We start from the raw sequence: 18482 nt of genomic DNA on the forward strand, positions 1-18482 counted from the left end.
TAAGCCAATAAGAATACAATTTGGTTGGCTAAATCCCAAATTGCTAGCCCATCCTCGTTCGTTCAGTATCCAGGTAGATACCCAACAGGGTGCACCACGAGAAGGTGAGGATCGGACATTAGGTCAGAAGCCCTGGTCAGTTCTCCACATTCCTTTACAGACTATGTGGAGGTCTCCTCTCAGTTATACAGCTTTGACTGTTTAAGCACCCCAGAGGGATTTTCATAGAGGGATAGAAGAGGTTTGAAGAATTAGAAGTGAACAAAGAGGATGTATTTCAAATACTGAGCACTTTAAATGTAACTAAGACAGCAGGGCCTAGATGGGATTTTGCCATGTTTTTAAGGGATAGAATTGCAACAGGATGCGTTCCTCATGAGCAGAAAAAAAGTGAGATGGCACTATTGCATAAGAGTGGTGATATAATGGTAGCACAAACTACAGATAGTTCACCTTTCTCCACTAGTTATTAAGATTTGAGAAAAATTGGTAAGAGATCATATACAGAATTGCAGAGTTGAGGTTAATGTTATTTATGAAGGCTAGCATGGATTTGTTAAGGAGTATTCTTGTTTTGATCTATATAGTTATAAAGTAATAAGAATAGTGGATGAGGGCAAGGAATACACTCTCATTTTTCTGGATTTTGTGAAAGCATTTGATAGGTTATGCCACATGATTAGTTGTGATACATAGGATTAGATATTGGAATAGTGGATTACATTGAAAATTAGATTTCTGATGGACATCGGAGCGTTGTGTATATAAAAATGTAGTTACTGCACTTGTAATTAAAATTACAAGTGCAATTTCTACAGTATTCCATACTGTGACTCATCCTTTATGTCAATGATATTATTACTAGATAATAGAGAGATATTACGTTGTTTGCAGATGATGTGAAGATTGGAAGGATTATTATAACAGTGTTGCAGCCGTACAATAATTGAATAAGCTGGAAAAGTAGGTAAATAGGGTATAAAGTTAAGTGTAAGATTTTGAATTTCTGGATCCATAGGTTGAATATTCTATTGGAGGAAATGGAAAGGCAGAAGATCTTTAGATAATGGTGGAAAGATATTTCATCTGCATCATACATATTGAAAAACTGGTGAAAACAAACCCGAGAAAGCCGGCCTAGTTGGCCGAGTGGTTAGTATCTGATCTCCAGCCAAAAGGCTGCAGGTTCGAATATCGCCATGGGAATGGATGTTTGTGATTGTCTGTGAAAATACTAGTGATGGTGGACAGTAGTTGGCATAGATGATGTGGTTGGTGGATGACGGGTGGATGAGGTTGAGTGGTGGAGACTGAGAATTGTAGAGTAGGTGCTGTCCCTCGATGAGTCTTTGGAATCCATGGAGGTGTCATAATAATAATAATTACTGCAATACTTAGAAAGAGGTTGATAAGCAGAGCTAAGATGGTAGAAATTCTATGAATTAGTGTGACCTGATCTGACCACATCTAGATAAAAGTGCAGTATCTCAGTAACACCATTTTCCAAATAAACAAGATACTGCAGATTGACCACCTAAGTAACCATCTTCTCTGCTGCTGCTTTTTTAAGCATTAAACTTCTGCTGTTTGGAATCACTGATTACAAATGTCCCAAGGCTGAAATTGTCCCACAGTAGTACAACCAGCTTTGCTAAATTCTACAGCTCCTACTTTCCTTCGGTACTGATATTGCAAATGTCAGGAACAGTAAAACCTGGTATGATCTTCTTTTCAACACTCCTGATGTCCCTGATCTAAGGGAACAAACAGCAACATCTTGTTCAGAAACGTAATTAAATATAGGGGATATCTGAGGAAAGCAAGGATGTAACTTGTTATGCTTATGCACAAATGCCAGTAAGTACCATGAGAAACAAAGTGGTTGAATTTGTTGCTTTAACCTAAAATTGTTGGCATTAGTGAAACCAAGCTCTCACAGTTAGATGTCATTACTGGGATCTAGTGCAAGGGATATATTGTATTTTTTGGAATGACAGAAGAGATAGGAGTAGAGGGGGAGTTACTACTAATGACATCAAATCAGTTGAGTTCATTTAGGATAGAAACACTTAAAAGTAATAATAATAATAATGTCCTGTGTACTATTAAGTTTGAGACTGCATGGTACAAAGTGGAGGCTAATAGAATGGAATATATTGTGGGATGTTGCTACAAACCAGTAGATTCAGTTACTAGGGACGAAGAAATGGATCACCAAATTTTCCTGATGAGTACTAAAGAAGTAATTATTATAGGTCACTTAAATTATCTGAATATTGATTGGGTTTCAGACAAAGCTCATGATAAGAATGAAGAAGAATTTATTCAGCTAAAACTGTGCGACAACTTTTTCAAGCAGCATGTGAAAGAAGTAAGAAGTGTGTTTGAATTAAAGATGTGACTGTTTTGCTACCAATTGGTGACAGGTTATATGTTGAACTGCAAAGCAGGAAATTATGAAAAACTAAGGAGAATACTATCTTTGGTTCTATGGTATCAGTTATTGAATGGGAAGGATATCAGCAGTGCTCAGGAAGCTTTGAAAAGATGCTTAAATTATGCAGTACCCAAATGCATGCCTATTCAAAGAACAAATAGAATGAGAATGAAATGGATAGGCATTCTTATTAAACAAGAGAACCATAAGTTAATGTGAAAGTATTATTGTGAGAATAAGAGTGAGAGGTTTTATGGAATTTATAAAACTTATGCTGGAAAAGGTATGATTATTGCAGGAAAAGCTAAATTGTAGTATGAAAAGAAATTGGCAGCATGGGCTAAATGCAACCCAAAAGAATTTTCTTTTTATGCTGCAAGTAAAAGAAAGAATAAACATGGAAGAATTACTTTAATAAATGCAGACAGTACCCTGGTATCAGAAGCAAATAAGGAAGTTCAAATAACGAGTGCTTATTTCACCAAGATCTATCAACCTGATATGTATATAGTACACAGTGCTACACTACATTGGATGAAAAGCTAGGTGTATGAGGAGTTTTTTGAGCTATTGAATAGCCTATATTAGAATTCAGCAATTGAGACAGATGGGGTATCAGCATATATGCTAAAGGAATGTTCAGCCGAACTGGTTAAACCCTTGATATGTTTGTATAATATGAATCTTAGCTGAGAAAAGATCCTACACAAATGGAAAGAATATATGACAATCCCATTGCACAAGAGTGGTGCAAATATTGATGTAACTCTCACTTATCAGCACATCTGAAGTAATTGCAAAGATTTTAGAGAAGGTGGAAAGAACTTACAAGCAGAAATGAAAGAGAAACAAGATATACTTTGCAAGTAACAGTATGGGTTTACTAAAGAGAGGTCATGTCTGAGCAATTTTCTCATATTTTATAATAATGTTAGGGCTGAGGCTGAGTTGAATAAAGGGAATAGATACAGTATGATACTGTTGAACTTTGCTAAGTATTACATGAAAGGCTGTTGATTAAAATGGAGAATATGGGATTAGAATATAAACTGTTGGCTTGGATAAGTGGGTGGCTGATGGACAGGTATCAGAAAGTAGTATAATGAGTGATGTGAATCTGTCATATTTAAGGGGACCAGTCATGTGCCCAAGGAATCAGTTCTTGGACCATTGTCTGTATATTAATGATATTGGAAAGGGGCTGACAGTAGATCTTCGGTTATTTGCTGATGATGCAAAGATAGGTGGGTCAATTAGAGATTCTACCAATATAGAGCATTTATGGGGGGGGGGATTTGAATAGGATGGAAGTGTGGGCAAACGGTAATGGCTATTAATTCACTGTTAGTAAGTGTAAAGTTATGCACTTTGCAATGATGCGATATCATATAGCATATTACAGGGGTTCTCAACCTTTTCCAGTGGCATACCGGTATATTTAATTCAAGATATTAGATGTACCAGTAAGGCAGTGGCTCACGTATCACCAGTGGTACGTACCATAAGTTGAGAATCCCTGGTATATTATATTGATGGGATTATGCTTGGAGTAATTGACAAGGCTACAAATCCTGAAATTATGATGGAAGGAAAGTTGAAGTTCAAAGGTCACTTAACAAAAATTGCAAATGCAACTCAGAGGATAATTGTGAAGTTGAAGTGAACATTGACATGTAAGGATATGGAAGTAATTTTGCCTCTTTTCAAAGCCTTGATATGACTGCACCTGGACTATATGCAGATTTGATCTCCTCAGGTTCAAAGGCATATGGAAGCTGTGGAAAGGGTGCAAATTAACTGAAATGATACTGGGATTATGGAATGTCGATTACAAAGTTTACAAAGAGAGTAATGTGGACTGCAGACACTGGTAAACAGGAGAAAAAGAGGTGATATGACAGAAGTCTAAACTTCTGAAAGGGTGCTATAGGTTATTAACTGATGAATTTTTTCATATATGGAGATTGCAAGACAGGAAGATTACAAGGGGGATACCTATGGAAGTTAGGTTTGTGGGTAATTTTGGAAAGGGGTAAGAGCTAGATTTTTCTCTCATAGAATCCTGAGTAAGTGGAACAGTTTGCATGTTGAAGTAGTGAGTGAAGGTTTAACAGCTTAAGAGAAGGTTTAACAGCTACTTTGGGTAAATTATGACCTCCCTTAATGAGTCCTTGACTCCCTGGAGATATAATAATAATAATATCCAACAAGGAAAGATTTGACATGGAGGATTGCATATTGCAACATTCCAGTAAACATCAATCTCTGGAGACTCCATTTCATAGAAACCTATATTGTAACTTCTGTTACAATACTGAAACAGTCAGCCATGTGTTTCAGTGCCCAATTTCCCAAAGACTGTGGGGTCGGCTAGGCAATAGCCGAAGCATTCCTCTCTTTACACAAGAACAGATCCTCTTTTTACATTTTCCACAACTTTTAAGCAAAACACAGAAAGGCATTATCTTTATAGGTAATGAATTCAAATATCACATCTGGGTAGTTAGGAGAAAATATGCAAATCACATAAATCCTCCAAATGTGCAGGATTTCTACCAGATAGTCATTCATTTGTTATGGCTTGGTATGGCACTTGAAAAAGAAAATCTAGATGAGTTTAAATTTTGGATCATATGGTGCAGACTACCAATCCTGAACACAGCAAGGAACAGAATGATAAAGCTTTACCTTTTCCTGTTGGTCTTGGTGTTCCATAGAAGTGACACTTGGAGATGAGCCAAGGCAGTATAAGCCACCTCAAGATGGTTGTTCCAAGAAACCTAATCACCTGGGCATCAGGCACCACTGTTGTCCAGTTTGCTTCATTTGCAGATTCAATAAAGAGAGGTAAAAAACAAACAAATCAATAGCACTAAGCCAAAAAATGAAATAATGAGCTGAGGCCTATATTCCTTTTTCTCTCTTCCCCTTCCTTTCCTTTTCGATCCTCACTTTTACCCATCCCACTCCCCATTCCTCTTTCTCCCTTCTCTTTCTTTTATGCCCCCCCCCCCTTTATTTCAGTAGGATCCTTTTACTTTTTTTCCCTCTCTCAATAAAGGCCAAATCTGGTATGGATAGTGATCCCCTCTCATAATTCATATCATGTACATGTCCAAAAGGAATTGTGTTTTGCATTATGAGATATTAATGTAACTGATGTGGAATAAACAGCCTCTACAGGATGGTTCAAAATTCCACATACAAACTTTGAGGAAAGGTAGAGAACATCAAAATCAACCATATTCATATAAGAAAGCATGACCGGAAATGCCACCCGAAAGCAATAGGTGGCGCTGTTCACCGGTGCTCCAGGTGAGCAATTGGGGCTTTCTCATTCAAGATTTTGACATTGTACAAAGAACATGCATTGTTTTACGAATGCTGAGATGGCAGACATGCATCTCGTTTACGGGTTAGCTGATGGTAATGGACGAGCCGCTATACGAATGTATTGCGAAAGGTATCCAAACAGATATGTACTGCATCACCAAATGTTTATGCATTTCCATCAGAATTTGTGTGACTATGGATCATTCAGGGATTGCAGGCATGATAGTGGGCTGCCGCGATCAATGCAAAATCTTACCATGGAAGAGGAGGTGTTGCACACGATAGACAATAATTCAGAGACAAGCACACGTGCCATTGCCTCTGCTATAGAAGTATCTCGATCCAGTGTATTGCGCGTTTTGCACTCTGAGTCCTTACATCCATTTCATCTGCAACGGGTCCAGTTACTAATGGCCGAAGATTATCCTTGACGTGTAAAATTCGCGCAGTAGTTTCTGCAGAAAAGTGCTGTAGATCCGGATTTTCCAACTTGTGTTTTGTTCATGGATGAAGCTTCATTTACCTGCGAAGGGGTCTTCAATCACTACAATGCTCATGTGTGGGCCCATGAGAACCCACACACTGTGCGATCACACAGTGCTGCACAACAACAACGCTTCACCATTAATGTATGGGCAGGTATCATTGCTGACTGTTTAGTCGGTCCATACCTGTTACCATCCCGACTGGACTCCCAGAAGTATGGGACCTTTCTGGAAGAAGCTCTGCCGGATTCACTGAACAATGTTCCAATGGTAGATGTGGTTCCAACATGATGGGACTCCAGCCCATTTTGGCATTTCTGTGTGTGTGTCAGTATTTGGACAGGTCATTTGGGACTCGATGGATTGGGTGTGGTGGACCCATCGCATGGCCCCCACGCTCACCTGATTTATCGAGCACTGATTTCTTTCTGTGGGGACCCTTTAAGCCATGGTGTATGAAATGCCTGTTGCCTCTGACATGGACCTTGTGGCAAGAATTGGCATCAGCACTGCTAATATCCGGGAAACTCCAGGTATTATCGAAAATGTACGACAATCAATGCATTGGCGGTGTCAGGCATGCATCACTGCTAATGGTCATAACTTTGAGCACCTGATGTGAAACCATATTATGTATCCAATTACTATTGAACTGTTCAGCTACACCTAATAAAGTTTTTTACACTACTTACTGCTTTGAGTTATTTCTGTATTTTTAGGTCCCTGTTAGTACTTTGCGGTGGCGTCATGCTTTTTTCAACCATATGTGTCAATCATATGTGAATATGGTTGATTTTGATGTTCTCTACATCCCCTCAAAGTTTGTAAATGTAATTTTGAACCACCTTGGATATACAAGCATCCTAGTTGTGAAGATAATTTATATGCAGAATTTATTTTCTTACACCAGAATAAAAGATTAAACAAGAATATAATTTCTTCTCTAGTATAATTTATTAAAGATTTTAGTTTTTCTGAATACTAATCATTCAGATTTTTCTAAAGGTTGACACTATTTTTTTAAGCAGTGAGTACATACAAATACATAATATTCTAAAAGTAATATATACATAATATACTGTGTAGTATATTCTAAAAACTATAGTATTCTTATTTTGCTATTGCTAATGTTTTTGTTAATCAAAACTACAAAAAAAGTTAAAAATATCTTCAAGATTTTTTTTGTTGCATTTCTTATAGGATGAATCAAATCAAGTTCTTTATTATTATTATTTTTCTACTAAATTAATAAAAACAAAAACAGTATTGCTTCTGTTGCAGATGCAAACTATTCACTCACTAATACAATATAGTACTAATTTATTTTATTTTTTGATTTTTTTTTTCAGGTGACGATAGTGATGAAAAAATGTTTGTTTCCATTTATAATTATCAGCAGCTTGGTGAACCTCAAATGAATGAAATGGTTAAAGAAGTTGAATCTGCTCGCTCACCTAGAGATTGCTATTCAAAATGTAGAGATGAGAAAACCATTCAGTGTTCATCTTTTTCATTCTGTTATCAAGATCAAAAATGTCGTCTTACTTCTAAATATTTGAAACCATTTGATGATGATACTAAGCTTACTCTTTCACCAGGAGAGTCTTGTAAAGTATATGTTAGTAAGTATTTTAAGTGAAAATATAAGTCATATGAATATCAAAATTTTATAATAATTATGCATAATAAATGCAATCTTTGCAGAGACTAATTTTGACATTGCTCCTCTAAGCTGTGGGTTTGAATCCTGCCATGGACATGGATGTTTGTGGTTGTCTGTGAAAATACTAGTAGCGGACAGTAGATGGCACATTGGTGTAGAGATATAGTTTGCTGTAGTGGATTATATATGGTGGATTGAGGGGTGGAGATGGAGAGTTGTAGAGTGGGTACCCTCCACGATGAGTATTTGGACTCCTTAGAGGTTTCACATAATAATAATAATAATAATAATAAAAGGAAATTGGTTCCACATAAAATTAACTGAAACAATATAATCAAAACACAGTTTATTGAATGGCAGTCCTTCATTAGACAGGTCATCAAAAAACGTTTCATCAAATAAACAATTTGCTGAATGGTATTTCATGAATAATTAGTGAATAACAATTCATCTAACAACAATTCTCATAAAATCTTTAGAGATAAATATTTTATTGTTTTATTATAAAAACATTAAAATATAAATATAAAATATAAAAGGGAGAAGTCGAAGAATTTTTCATGTTAGTTATTAGAATAGGTAGTTGACATAAAAAAAAATGGAAAATGTGTTCCTTGTTGAATATAAACAGCAGAATAGCACCAGGCATATAGGAATGATTTGGGAAACTTTCGAGAAAAGGACAAAGCTAATAATAATAGTAAGTATTTGATGGATTTAGGCTCAGGACACAGGCTAGTCATTACTAATGCCATGTTCTAACACAAACATATGCATAAGTTCACATGGAGAGAAGACACAAGAAATAAGAAAAGCCTCATTGACTATGCCATTGTTAGTGATATCTTCATGCTGGTTCAAGATACAAGAGTATATAGAGGATATGAAATTGGAAGTGACTATTACTTAATGATAAGAAAGATAAAAATGGATGTTACATTGAAAAGAATAGTGTGAAAGAAAGTTTTTAAAAAATTAAAGTTGAACAGCTTTTACAGGTAAACTGTAGACTGAATATACCTGTCTATAGTCTACTGAAATTCTGCAGGAATCCACATCTGGCAAATGAGGGGAGGAGTCAATCACACTGATTGATTTCGAAGCCTGAAACTGCTTCACAGGCAGTGCACAGTGTGTGCACTGTGTTGTTGTCATGCAACAGAAACCAGTTGTTGTGGAACAGTTCTTTCCTGAAACTTTGCATGTGATTGTATACAGACGCTGCATTACTCCTGAATCATACTGACCATTCACTGCAGTGCCCTCAGGAACAAATTTGTGATGGATAATACCTGCCATGCTGAAATTGGCAGTCTACAGAATCCATAAAAGAAAGGCAGTCTACAGCATGTTTCATCCTCTAGGGACTTCCCTCCACCCCATCCCTCATTAAACGTTGAAAATTAGCAGAACACATCTGAGACAATCATCTCCGTAAACTCTTTTAGGTCTTGGTACACTTGTCTAGCAGTTTTTCCTAATTTGCAGTAAAATTTTATGATGGCTCTTTGCTCCATGATGCAACTTCTGCCACGCTCGACTTGCGTGCTCTTACTTCAACTTTGCCACACAAAACAGCTGCATCACCCGACTTGAAAGTTGCACCTACAATTACAACACACTCCAGTGGTCAAAACTATAAACACATTTCTTACTTTTATTCAAACAGTTGTCCTGTAAAAAATCAATCTGATTACTTAACAGGCACCTCAGTGTTTATCATTCTCACATTTTCACTGATCAACATTGTCCTCCCATAATCATTCTTCCTTTGACACGTGAGTCAAAAGAAGATAGAATGATTATAGGAGGATGATGTTGTTCAGTGATAATGGGAGAATAATAAACACTGAGGAGGATATACTGGAGGTGTTAAATGAGCAGTTCATTAAAGTCTTCCATCCTTGTGATTGTAATATAATGCAGAACTTGAGAGGAGTGCGAATAGGGGAAGAACTACTGATGATGAGTGAGCAGGAGGTATATGAGGAGAGAGTAAACTTTATGTCAACAAGGCCATGGTACTTGATGGTATATCGCCATGTCTTGAGGAAATGCTCTAGGGAGTTAACAACCCTTTAACATACATTTTCAACATGGATTTTAGATTAGCTCAGATCCCAAAGGAATGGAAAGATACCAAAACTGTTCCACTTCATAATGGCAAGACTGTTCCTTTATGTGGTAAGACTTAGGCTTTGAATTACAGGTCAATCTGGAGTTGTGATTTGGAGAAGCTAGTGAGGACATGGATTCAGAAGTTGGTGGACAGCATGTCTGCAAAGAGATGTGCTTTGCATTATGGGATACTAAAGCAAGTGATGTGAAGTCTTAGCTTCTTTATATGAGTTGTCCAGTCCTGAAAATACTTCAGGTGCAAACTTTCTTTGCTTACACTTGGATAAAGAATTAAACTAAGTATATAATTTCTTGGTATTTTTAATTTACGTTAATAAAAGTATTTCTACTCAGACTTATTCTTTCTTTTCATTTCCCATTCTCATCATAAATGATGGTTCATATATTTTCACCTTTGAGTATTTCAAATATACCATACCAAATATAGCATTCTCCTTCCTTGTTATTTTCTAATAAATCCTAAAGCAAACAGATTGTTCCCTCACTCTTCAAATTGATTAACTTAATTTATAAATTAAAGTATTCAAAGTTATCATGCAATTAATTGCATTGGACCAATTAAGATGACTGCTGATGCTCTAGGCACTCTCAAAACTTTCATACATTAATAAAAATGCAGTCATACAGTCAAATTGATGTGAAATTTGTAGCACTGGTTGCATAACTCTTGGTTGGTATTGGGCATGTGACGTAAGAGTTGGAGTTGTGAATATGAGAAGAATTAGTCACTAATTGTATATTGCCCATAAAAATGTTATCTAGAAAGAAAGATTTATGGGAGATTTTTTTAAATATCTAGATGAAGATAACAAAACTGCATTAGAAATATACTGAACTTTCTAAAGTTTCCCATCCAGCTTCCAAAGGTCAAATTGATAGTGCATTATATTTTTTTGTAATATAATAAAATATGAAAGTTCTATCATTTTAATTGTTTGTATCACTTCCCATTATCATTTGTTAATATGGAAATCATCATCAATTTCCTGACATGTACCCTCAATGGCTGTTCTGGCTGCTATGAAAACATTACATGATTAAATTTACATTACTATTAATCTCCTATTTACAGTTTTCCTCCTATCTGAATCAATTCACATAGACCTTGGTCTTCCTCTGTGTATCTTTCCTTCCATCTTGACATCAAATGCCTGTTTTGCTAACCATTCCTCATCCATTCTATTTAAGTGGCCATACCACCTTAGGTTAATACGATTCGGCCATCAGTTCACTCCCTAATTTTTCTCAGAGCCCTCATATCTGTGGTCTCTAGTCTTTGATCAAGTGCTTTATTTGTAACCCAACTCTCATATCCATAATTTAAAACTGGTTTGAATAATGTCTTATATACTACTAGTTTGGTGTTTGGGGTAATTTCTTCTCTCTTATTCCATAAAAATGTATTCAACTGGCAACCTACCAGCTTTGCTTTTTCTGTTGTCTCTTTCCAGACACAACTTGCTGTCTTCACTAAAGTCGGTCGAGCGGTTAGTGTGTCCGCTCTCCAGCCAAAAGGCCGTGGGCTCAAATCCTGCCATGGGCATGGATGTTTGTGGTTGTCTGTGGAAATACCAGTATTAGTGGTGAGCGGTAGATGCTGTTGGTGTAGTTGGATTGAGTGGTGGAGACACAGAGCTGTAGAGTAGGTGCCCTCCCTTGATGAGTCTTTGGACTCCCTGGAGGTGTCACGTAATAATAATAATAATAATAACAAATAGCTGAAATATTTTATTTGTTCTATAGAGCTCTTTATTCTGAATGCAGCTGAAGTTTTCTACTTTCCTGCCTATTTTCATGAGTTTAGTCTTTTTATTGCTGATTTTCATGCCACATTTTTTACAGCTGTTATTCAATTTAGTTAGAGAATCCTGGAGACTTGCACTAGATGTGCTTAAGAGTACATCATCTGCATAAAGTAAAGAGCTAAGTCTGACATTTCCAATTCTAATATCAGGCCTAATGCCACTTTCTTTCATAATGTGATCCATATAGATAATAAATAAAAGTGGAGATAATGTGCATCCTTGTCCTGATTTTACATCAAACCATCTTCCTGTATTTCCTTCAATTCTAATTGCTGACTTACAAATTAAATACAGACTATTTGTTGCTGTGTATAATGCTCCATTTACCTTATATAATTGTATCTAGTTTCCAGTTCTAAATTCTAGTTTTGAAAAGCTTATCTTTGGGCACCTTGTCATATGCCTTTTCCAGATCTACGAAACTTAAGTACAAATCCTTGTCATATTCCCATGATTTCTCAACCATTTGTCATGAAGTGAAAATCTGAACTTGACAACCTCTATTTGATCTGAACCCAGCTTGATCTTTTCCAAGTTTCTCTTCTGCTATCATTCAAAACCTCTTTCCAGGTATAATTTCATAAATCTTACCTGGAACACTTAGTAGAGAACGTTTGTAATTCTCACATCCAGCTTTATTCCTTTTTTTTTTAAATAGATGAGAACTATGAAAGCTGTACTCCAGTCATCTGAAATTTGACGTTCTGATCAGGCCCTCTGAATTATACTGTATAGCTGCTGCAAGACTTTTATACCTCCACTTAAGCATTTCTGGTAGAATATGACCTACTCCAGCTTCCTTTCTGCATTTCACGTTTCGATATACTCCCCTTTGCATTTCTCTTGAAATTGTTCTAATACTTGATAAGGTTCTATCACTGCTTATTTCATTTAACAGTGTTTCAAAGTAATTACTTCTGACATCTAGGATATCCTTATCTTCAATTTTCATGCCACCTTTATCATCTTTGAAAGACTGTTAAATGAAACAAGTAGTGATAGAACCTCACCAAAATCTTCTCAGACTTTTGTTTAGCTACTTTTACATATAGCTTAGTCTTCTAACATTTTTTTTCTGTATTCTTTTGAGGTATGTGCCAACCTCTGCTAGGAACTTATTTATGCTTTCTTCTTTTCCAGGACTACTTCTTTAACTTCTTGTGTCCACCATCAGATCTTATTTTTCTATCCTTACAAACAAACAACTTAACCACATGTCTGTCTAGCTGAATCAGTCAATGTTCCTTCAGAGTTTGACACTGAGTCTCCAGGGTTTTTTTCTTGTTTTCAAACTGCTTCAAATTTTCTTCAGTAATGTTTGTATAGTCAAGCCTCCAATTTATCCATAAAAAGCTGCTCAACTTTAATTCTTTTTTAAAACTTTCTTACATACTGTTGTTTTCAATGTAACATCCATTTTTATCATGATTAGCAGTAAATAATGGTCACTTTCAATTTCAAATCCTCTGTACACTCTTGTATCTTGAACCAACATGACGATATCAATATCAACAATGAATATTCAATGAGGATTTTGTTATTTCTTGTGTCTTCTCTCCATGTGAACATAAGTATGCACAACTTAATGTTGGAAGATGGTGTTAGTAATGACTAGTCCATGTCCTCAGCAGAAATCTAGTAAATACTTATCAGTATTATTAGCTTTGTCCTTTTCTCTAAAGTTTCCCAAAATGTTCACATATCCCTGGTTGCATTTATTTCCTATTCTGCTGTTTATATCGAACAAGAACAACTTTTTTCCATTTTATTTATCAGCTGTCCTCTTCTAATAACTTGAAAAATTCTTTTACTTATTCCTTAGAAGAACCTTCAGTGGGACATAAATAAGTTTCCTTTTCTAATTTCTCGTTTTGAAGTGTACCTTCAAAATTGAAACTGCCTTCTTATCAAGAAGTTTAACTTCATGTTTGGTGTTGAATGCACATGAGTGAAAGTGGATATCTAAGCTGGTATCCAAACCATCTCAGTCGACTTTTTTTAAAATTGTTTCTATTATGGATTTTTGCTGGCTTGCTTCAATAACAACAGTATTTGGAATGTGATCTTGCCATGTGATAACAATGATGAAGAAGTATAACTATTCCTTCTTTTCCTTGATCATTAGATCATTTCCTGATTATAACATCCTGTACTTATTATTTAGTGAGATCTCACTTGTTTTTGTTCTTTGGCTCAGCAATGGCAATTATGTCCACACAGTACTTTTCAAATTCTTATGCAAGTTCAGTTTTCTTTCAATCAATACACATTATATTGATGCTTCCTATCTTCAGTTCTGACTTTGGGCTTATTCTTATTCTTCTAGATGTTGAGTTGGAGCTTATTCCAATAGCTAACTTTTCAATGTTTGCCCTAGTTCCTTGAAAAAAACAGCAAGGGGCTTTGTTTAACTGAGTGATACCCCAGCCGGCATGAAATCTCATCGTCTTGTATCATCATATACATTTGTGATTTAAGCCAACAGAGAGTACATTTTGTTTGGCTAAGTGCCAAATTGTCAGCCCATCGTCGTTCGTTCAGTGCCCATTAGATACTTACTAAACAGACCTCCACATCACCTACCAGGAATGCAGAGAACTGACTGGGGTTTCTGATCTAATATCCAATCCTCACCTTCATGTGGTACAGGTCTACTCCCAGATATTTGGATTTGGATAGGGAAATATATACAGAAATATTCCTATATGCTAGCAGAGTTGTGTGAGGTTTTGAGTTGGATCAGTGACTGGCTGTCAGATAGGTATCAGAAAGTTGTATATGGGGACAGCAGTATCCTGAAAGAGAAGGTCCCTAGTGGTGTGCTGCAGGGATGTTTTGGAAATATTCTTGCTCACTTTGTATGTTAATGATATTGGATTGATTTAACTAGTGATATTCAGCTGTTTGCAGATGATGGAAAATTAGAAAGAGCAATGCAGTGAAGCAGATGTTACGGCCTTATAGGAGGACTTGTATAGATTACAAAAATGGGCAGGTAAGTAAAACTATCAATATTGCAAAGTGTAAGGTTTTGAAATTTGGTAAGCAACGATGGGATGCAAAGTATACACTTGGTGGGCAAACTTAAAAGGCAGTAGAGGAAATGAGAGATCTGGGAGTGGTGGTGGCCTAGGTCCTGAAATTCAGGGACCATATTTCACAAGTGGTGAAGACATTACATCAGATAATGGCAATGAAGCAGAGGACCCTAAAATGCGGAAATGAGGCAATTATGATGCCATTGTATAAGGCCTTGATCAGTTCTCATGTGGATTAGGATACACAGATTTGGTCACCAGGTTTTCATGGTGACAAAGGTATTTTAGGAGTCCAGAGAAGATTCACAAAAGTGGTCAGTGGTCTTTGGAATGTGGAGTACTAGGACTGATTGAGAGAATGTAAATTGCAAAGCCTCATGAATAAGAGAAGGGGGGGATATGATTGAGACATATAATCTGGTCAGGGATTGTTATCAATCAGGTTACATGAATGATATTTTTTATGGAATGGTGGGGGGGGGGGTAGAACAAGAGACCATTACTGGAAACTGTATAAGGAGTGTCTGAGCAGAGGAGTGAGCAGCAGGTTCTTTGCATGGAGATTTGTTGGTGTGTGGAATGCATTGCCTGAGTGTGTTGTGAATGTAGATAAATTGAATCAGTTTAAGGCACATTTGAATGAATATTGTGTGTGATAGTGTCTACTTCCTAGGATGAGGGTCTGACTCCACGGAGGTCAAATGTTAAGAAGAAGAAGAAACTCTCATGGAGAAAAGTGAGCCATATTGCTCACCAAGGAAGCTTCTTCTGCCTCTTCCTCTGTGTCGATTAGTTAGCCTTTAAAGCACTGAACATGAGTGAAAGTGGATATCTAAACCATCTCAGTCGACTTTTTTAAAAATTGTTTCTATTATGGATTTTTGCTGGATTCCTTCAATAACGACAGTATTTGGAATGTGATCTTGCCATGTGATAACGATGATATTCAGCCTGCATCTTCCCCACTGCTGGGTGAAGGCCTATCCTGTTGGGGAAGGGCCGGGTTTACTTCTCCATGGTGATCTACTCCATATTGGGAGAGTATATATATATATATATATATATATAGTTAGGAAAGACAATCACAAACATCCATGCCCTGTGTGAAATTCCAACCTGCAGTCTTTTGGCTGGAATGTCAATACTCAAACTGCTTGATCAACCAGACAGGCATCTTGCCATGTATAGCAACATTGTTCAAAGGCATGCCATCCCCAAGCTATTGATGATATTAACTGCTTCCATATCTGGGCACTATATAAAAATATGGCTTGACTGGTGGTTTTATACAGACAAATTTTGATAATTGTGAATGATGAGATTTGATTTTCAGATATTAGTTACATTTTTATGGAACTGAAAAACTTTGTGCTTTCCTTTTATTGCTAGTTAGTGTATCGATGTATGAAGGTACTGAAAGTTGTTTATTCTTCAATAACGTACTTATTTAGCCTAATATTTTCTTGTATTCTGTTCTTTAGGAGTTTAGTTCTATTGATTGCCAATCCAATCATGCCGCATTTTTACTTAAATTCTCCAAAGGGCTTTAGACATTCTGAATATTAGAGTCGATCAGTATAACATCATCTGTAAACAGAGACTGCTTATATGGGTTTGTCATGTTGAATCTTCATGAGTTATCCATAACCATTTTGTGTGAGTCTGAAAACATAGTCAAGGGTAATAATAAAAAGATATATTGCCACAAAGTCTCCCTGAACAACTCCAGTGGATAGTTCTCAGTCATCTCTCCATTACTCTTGTGTGATAATTCTGGTATGGTTCTGTCACTGTTTTGATAATTTCAAGGGTATGCCATAATTAACTGAGAATTTTTAAATCCTTTGTGTATTGATTGAATCAAAGTCTTTTGAGAAATCTATAAAGTTTAAGATTAATGTGAAGGTTTTTTCTCTTGATCCTTGTAAGGCATTGAATGTGTTCAACAGTGCACTGTTTTTCAAGAAACCTTCTTTTTGAGTAGAAGTGGTATTAGATATAGTTCAGTTCGGTTTAGAAGCATCCTGTTATAGATTTTCAGTGTGATTCCTCTCTAATTTTCTGGGTTGTTTTAAATTGCTTTTTTTGGGGTATTGGTTTTATTATTAGGCCTTCTCTCCATTGTGATGGAATATTGGATGTAGATAGAGCTGTATTACAGATAGTTTAACAGTTGTTTCCAAAGCCCTTTTTCTCCTTGTTTAATAGCGTCTGCTGTTATATCATTAATTCAGGTGCTTTTTCATTCATTTGGGTTTTCAGTGCCATTTCAAATTCTTGCATTGTAAAATTATTACACATGATGGGAAATTCTTTTAGGATTATTATTTCTGGCAAAAGAACATGTAGTAGTGAAGTTCACTAATGGGTTATTCAATACTTTTTCGAAGTGATAGCTATATGGTACATTTTTCTGGTTTTACCACAGACACACACACACACGTGCACACATGCACACTTTTTTAAATTAACAAGTATGTGTTTTTACTTTTTCTGTTTAGCAATAGTTACTCAAGCATTTGTTATGGCATACTTGAAGCAAAAGGCTCTGATTGTACTAGATAGGAACAGTTTTATTTTTAAATTTTAATGCTAAAATACTGACAATCTACATTTTGATCCTAATTACATAATCCTTGTCAACTAGCATAATTGAAGAGTAGCAGATAGCTTCACAGGTGATATCACTAAGCCATTATCTTTAAAGCATTCTTGTAATTTTTGTACAGAAAATACAGCTGGCTCTCACCATAGAAAACATACTCCCTTTATCAAACTATTGAAAAAGGGGGCACATTTTCTATAGTGAGAGCCAGGTGTATTTTCTGTCAGAAAAATAACAGATATCTGAAGAGTACAGAACAAAGCATAGAAGAACATTTAGAATAGCATTAGTGCTATTCTAAATGAAATTAATTGTAGCAAATTTCCACTCTAATAAATTGGTCTGGTTAGCTGAGAGGATAGTACACCAAAGCAGTGCTGAGGGCTCAAATCCTGCTGTGGGCTGAATGTGTTGTGAATATCTTTAGGTGAAAGATGAATGTGAGAACATTGCCCTGCTTATTGGAAGCTTGAAGTGGCATTTAAAAAGTTTCATGCTTGGTCTTTAGAGCAGACTTTCTGAATTATGTAAAAATAATAATAATAAAAAACAAAAAAGCATTAAACATAATAATAAAAAAACAACTTATCTTGTTGCATAGGCTTCTGTAGAGATAGGATATTTTTAGTACTATTTAGAACTAGTACATGGCAACAAATTGAAATACTCCACATTGATTACTGTGTTTACTCAAGAGCATTAAAAGGATCAGCTGAAATGATGATGCATCCTCTACAGTGTAACAAAAAAACAATGGATGATTTTACATTAAGTTTGGTCTTCCTTAATTCATCACAACACATTTATATCTACCAGTAGGGTACAGCAACCCACGAACCCACAGCCAGCATAGTAGTGAATGCATGTTTTTCCATTGTTTAAACGTTGAAACATTTTGAAATTACTAGAGATATTAATTGATATTATAAGTTTAGTTTAATCCTTTATCCAAGTGTGAGCAAAGTTTGCACCTGAAA

At 36.0% G+C, this 18482-nt stretch overlaps 1 protein-coding gene across 1 annotated transcript in view; it reads left to right on the forward strand.

The window, feature by feature from the left end:
• Positions 1 to 18482, forward strand: part of LOC150095256 (uncharacterized) — a 500251-nt gene that overhangs the window by 425003 nt on the left and 56766 nt on the right. The window contains exon 20 of the mRNA XM_090410231.1: positions 7605 to 7877. Within this exon, the coding sequence (XP_090266357.1) occupies positions 7605 to 7877 (273 nt within the window). The remainder of the gene's footprint in view (positions 1 to 7604; positions 7878 to 18482) is intronic.

The sequence above is a fragment of the Typopeltis vanoorti genome, chromosome 20, assembly GCF_054136105.1.
Source record: "Typopeltis vanoorti isolate ZY-2024b chromosome 20, IOZ_Tvanoo_1.0, whole genome shotgun sequence".
In the NCBI taxonomy this organism is placed as follows: domain Eukaryota; kingdom Metazoa; phylum Arthropoda; class Arachnida; order Uropygi; family Thelyphonidae; genus Typopeltis; species Typopeltis vanoorti.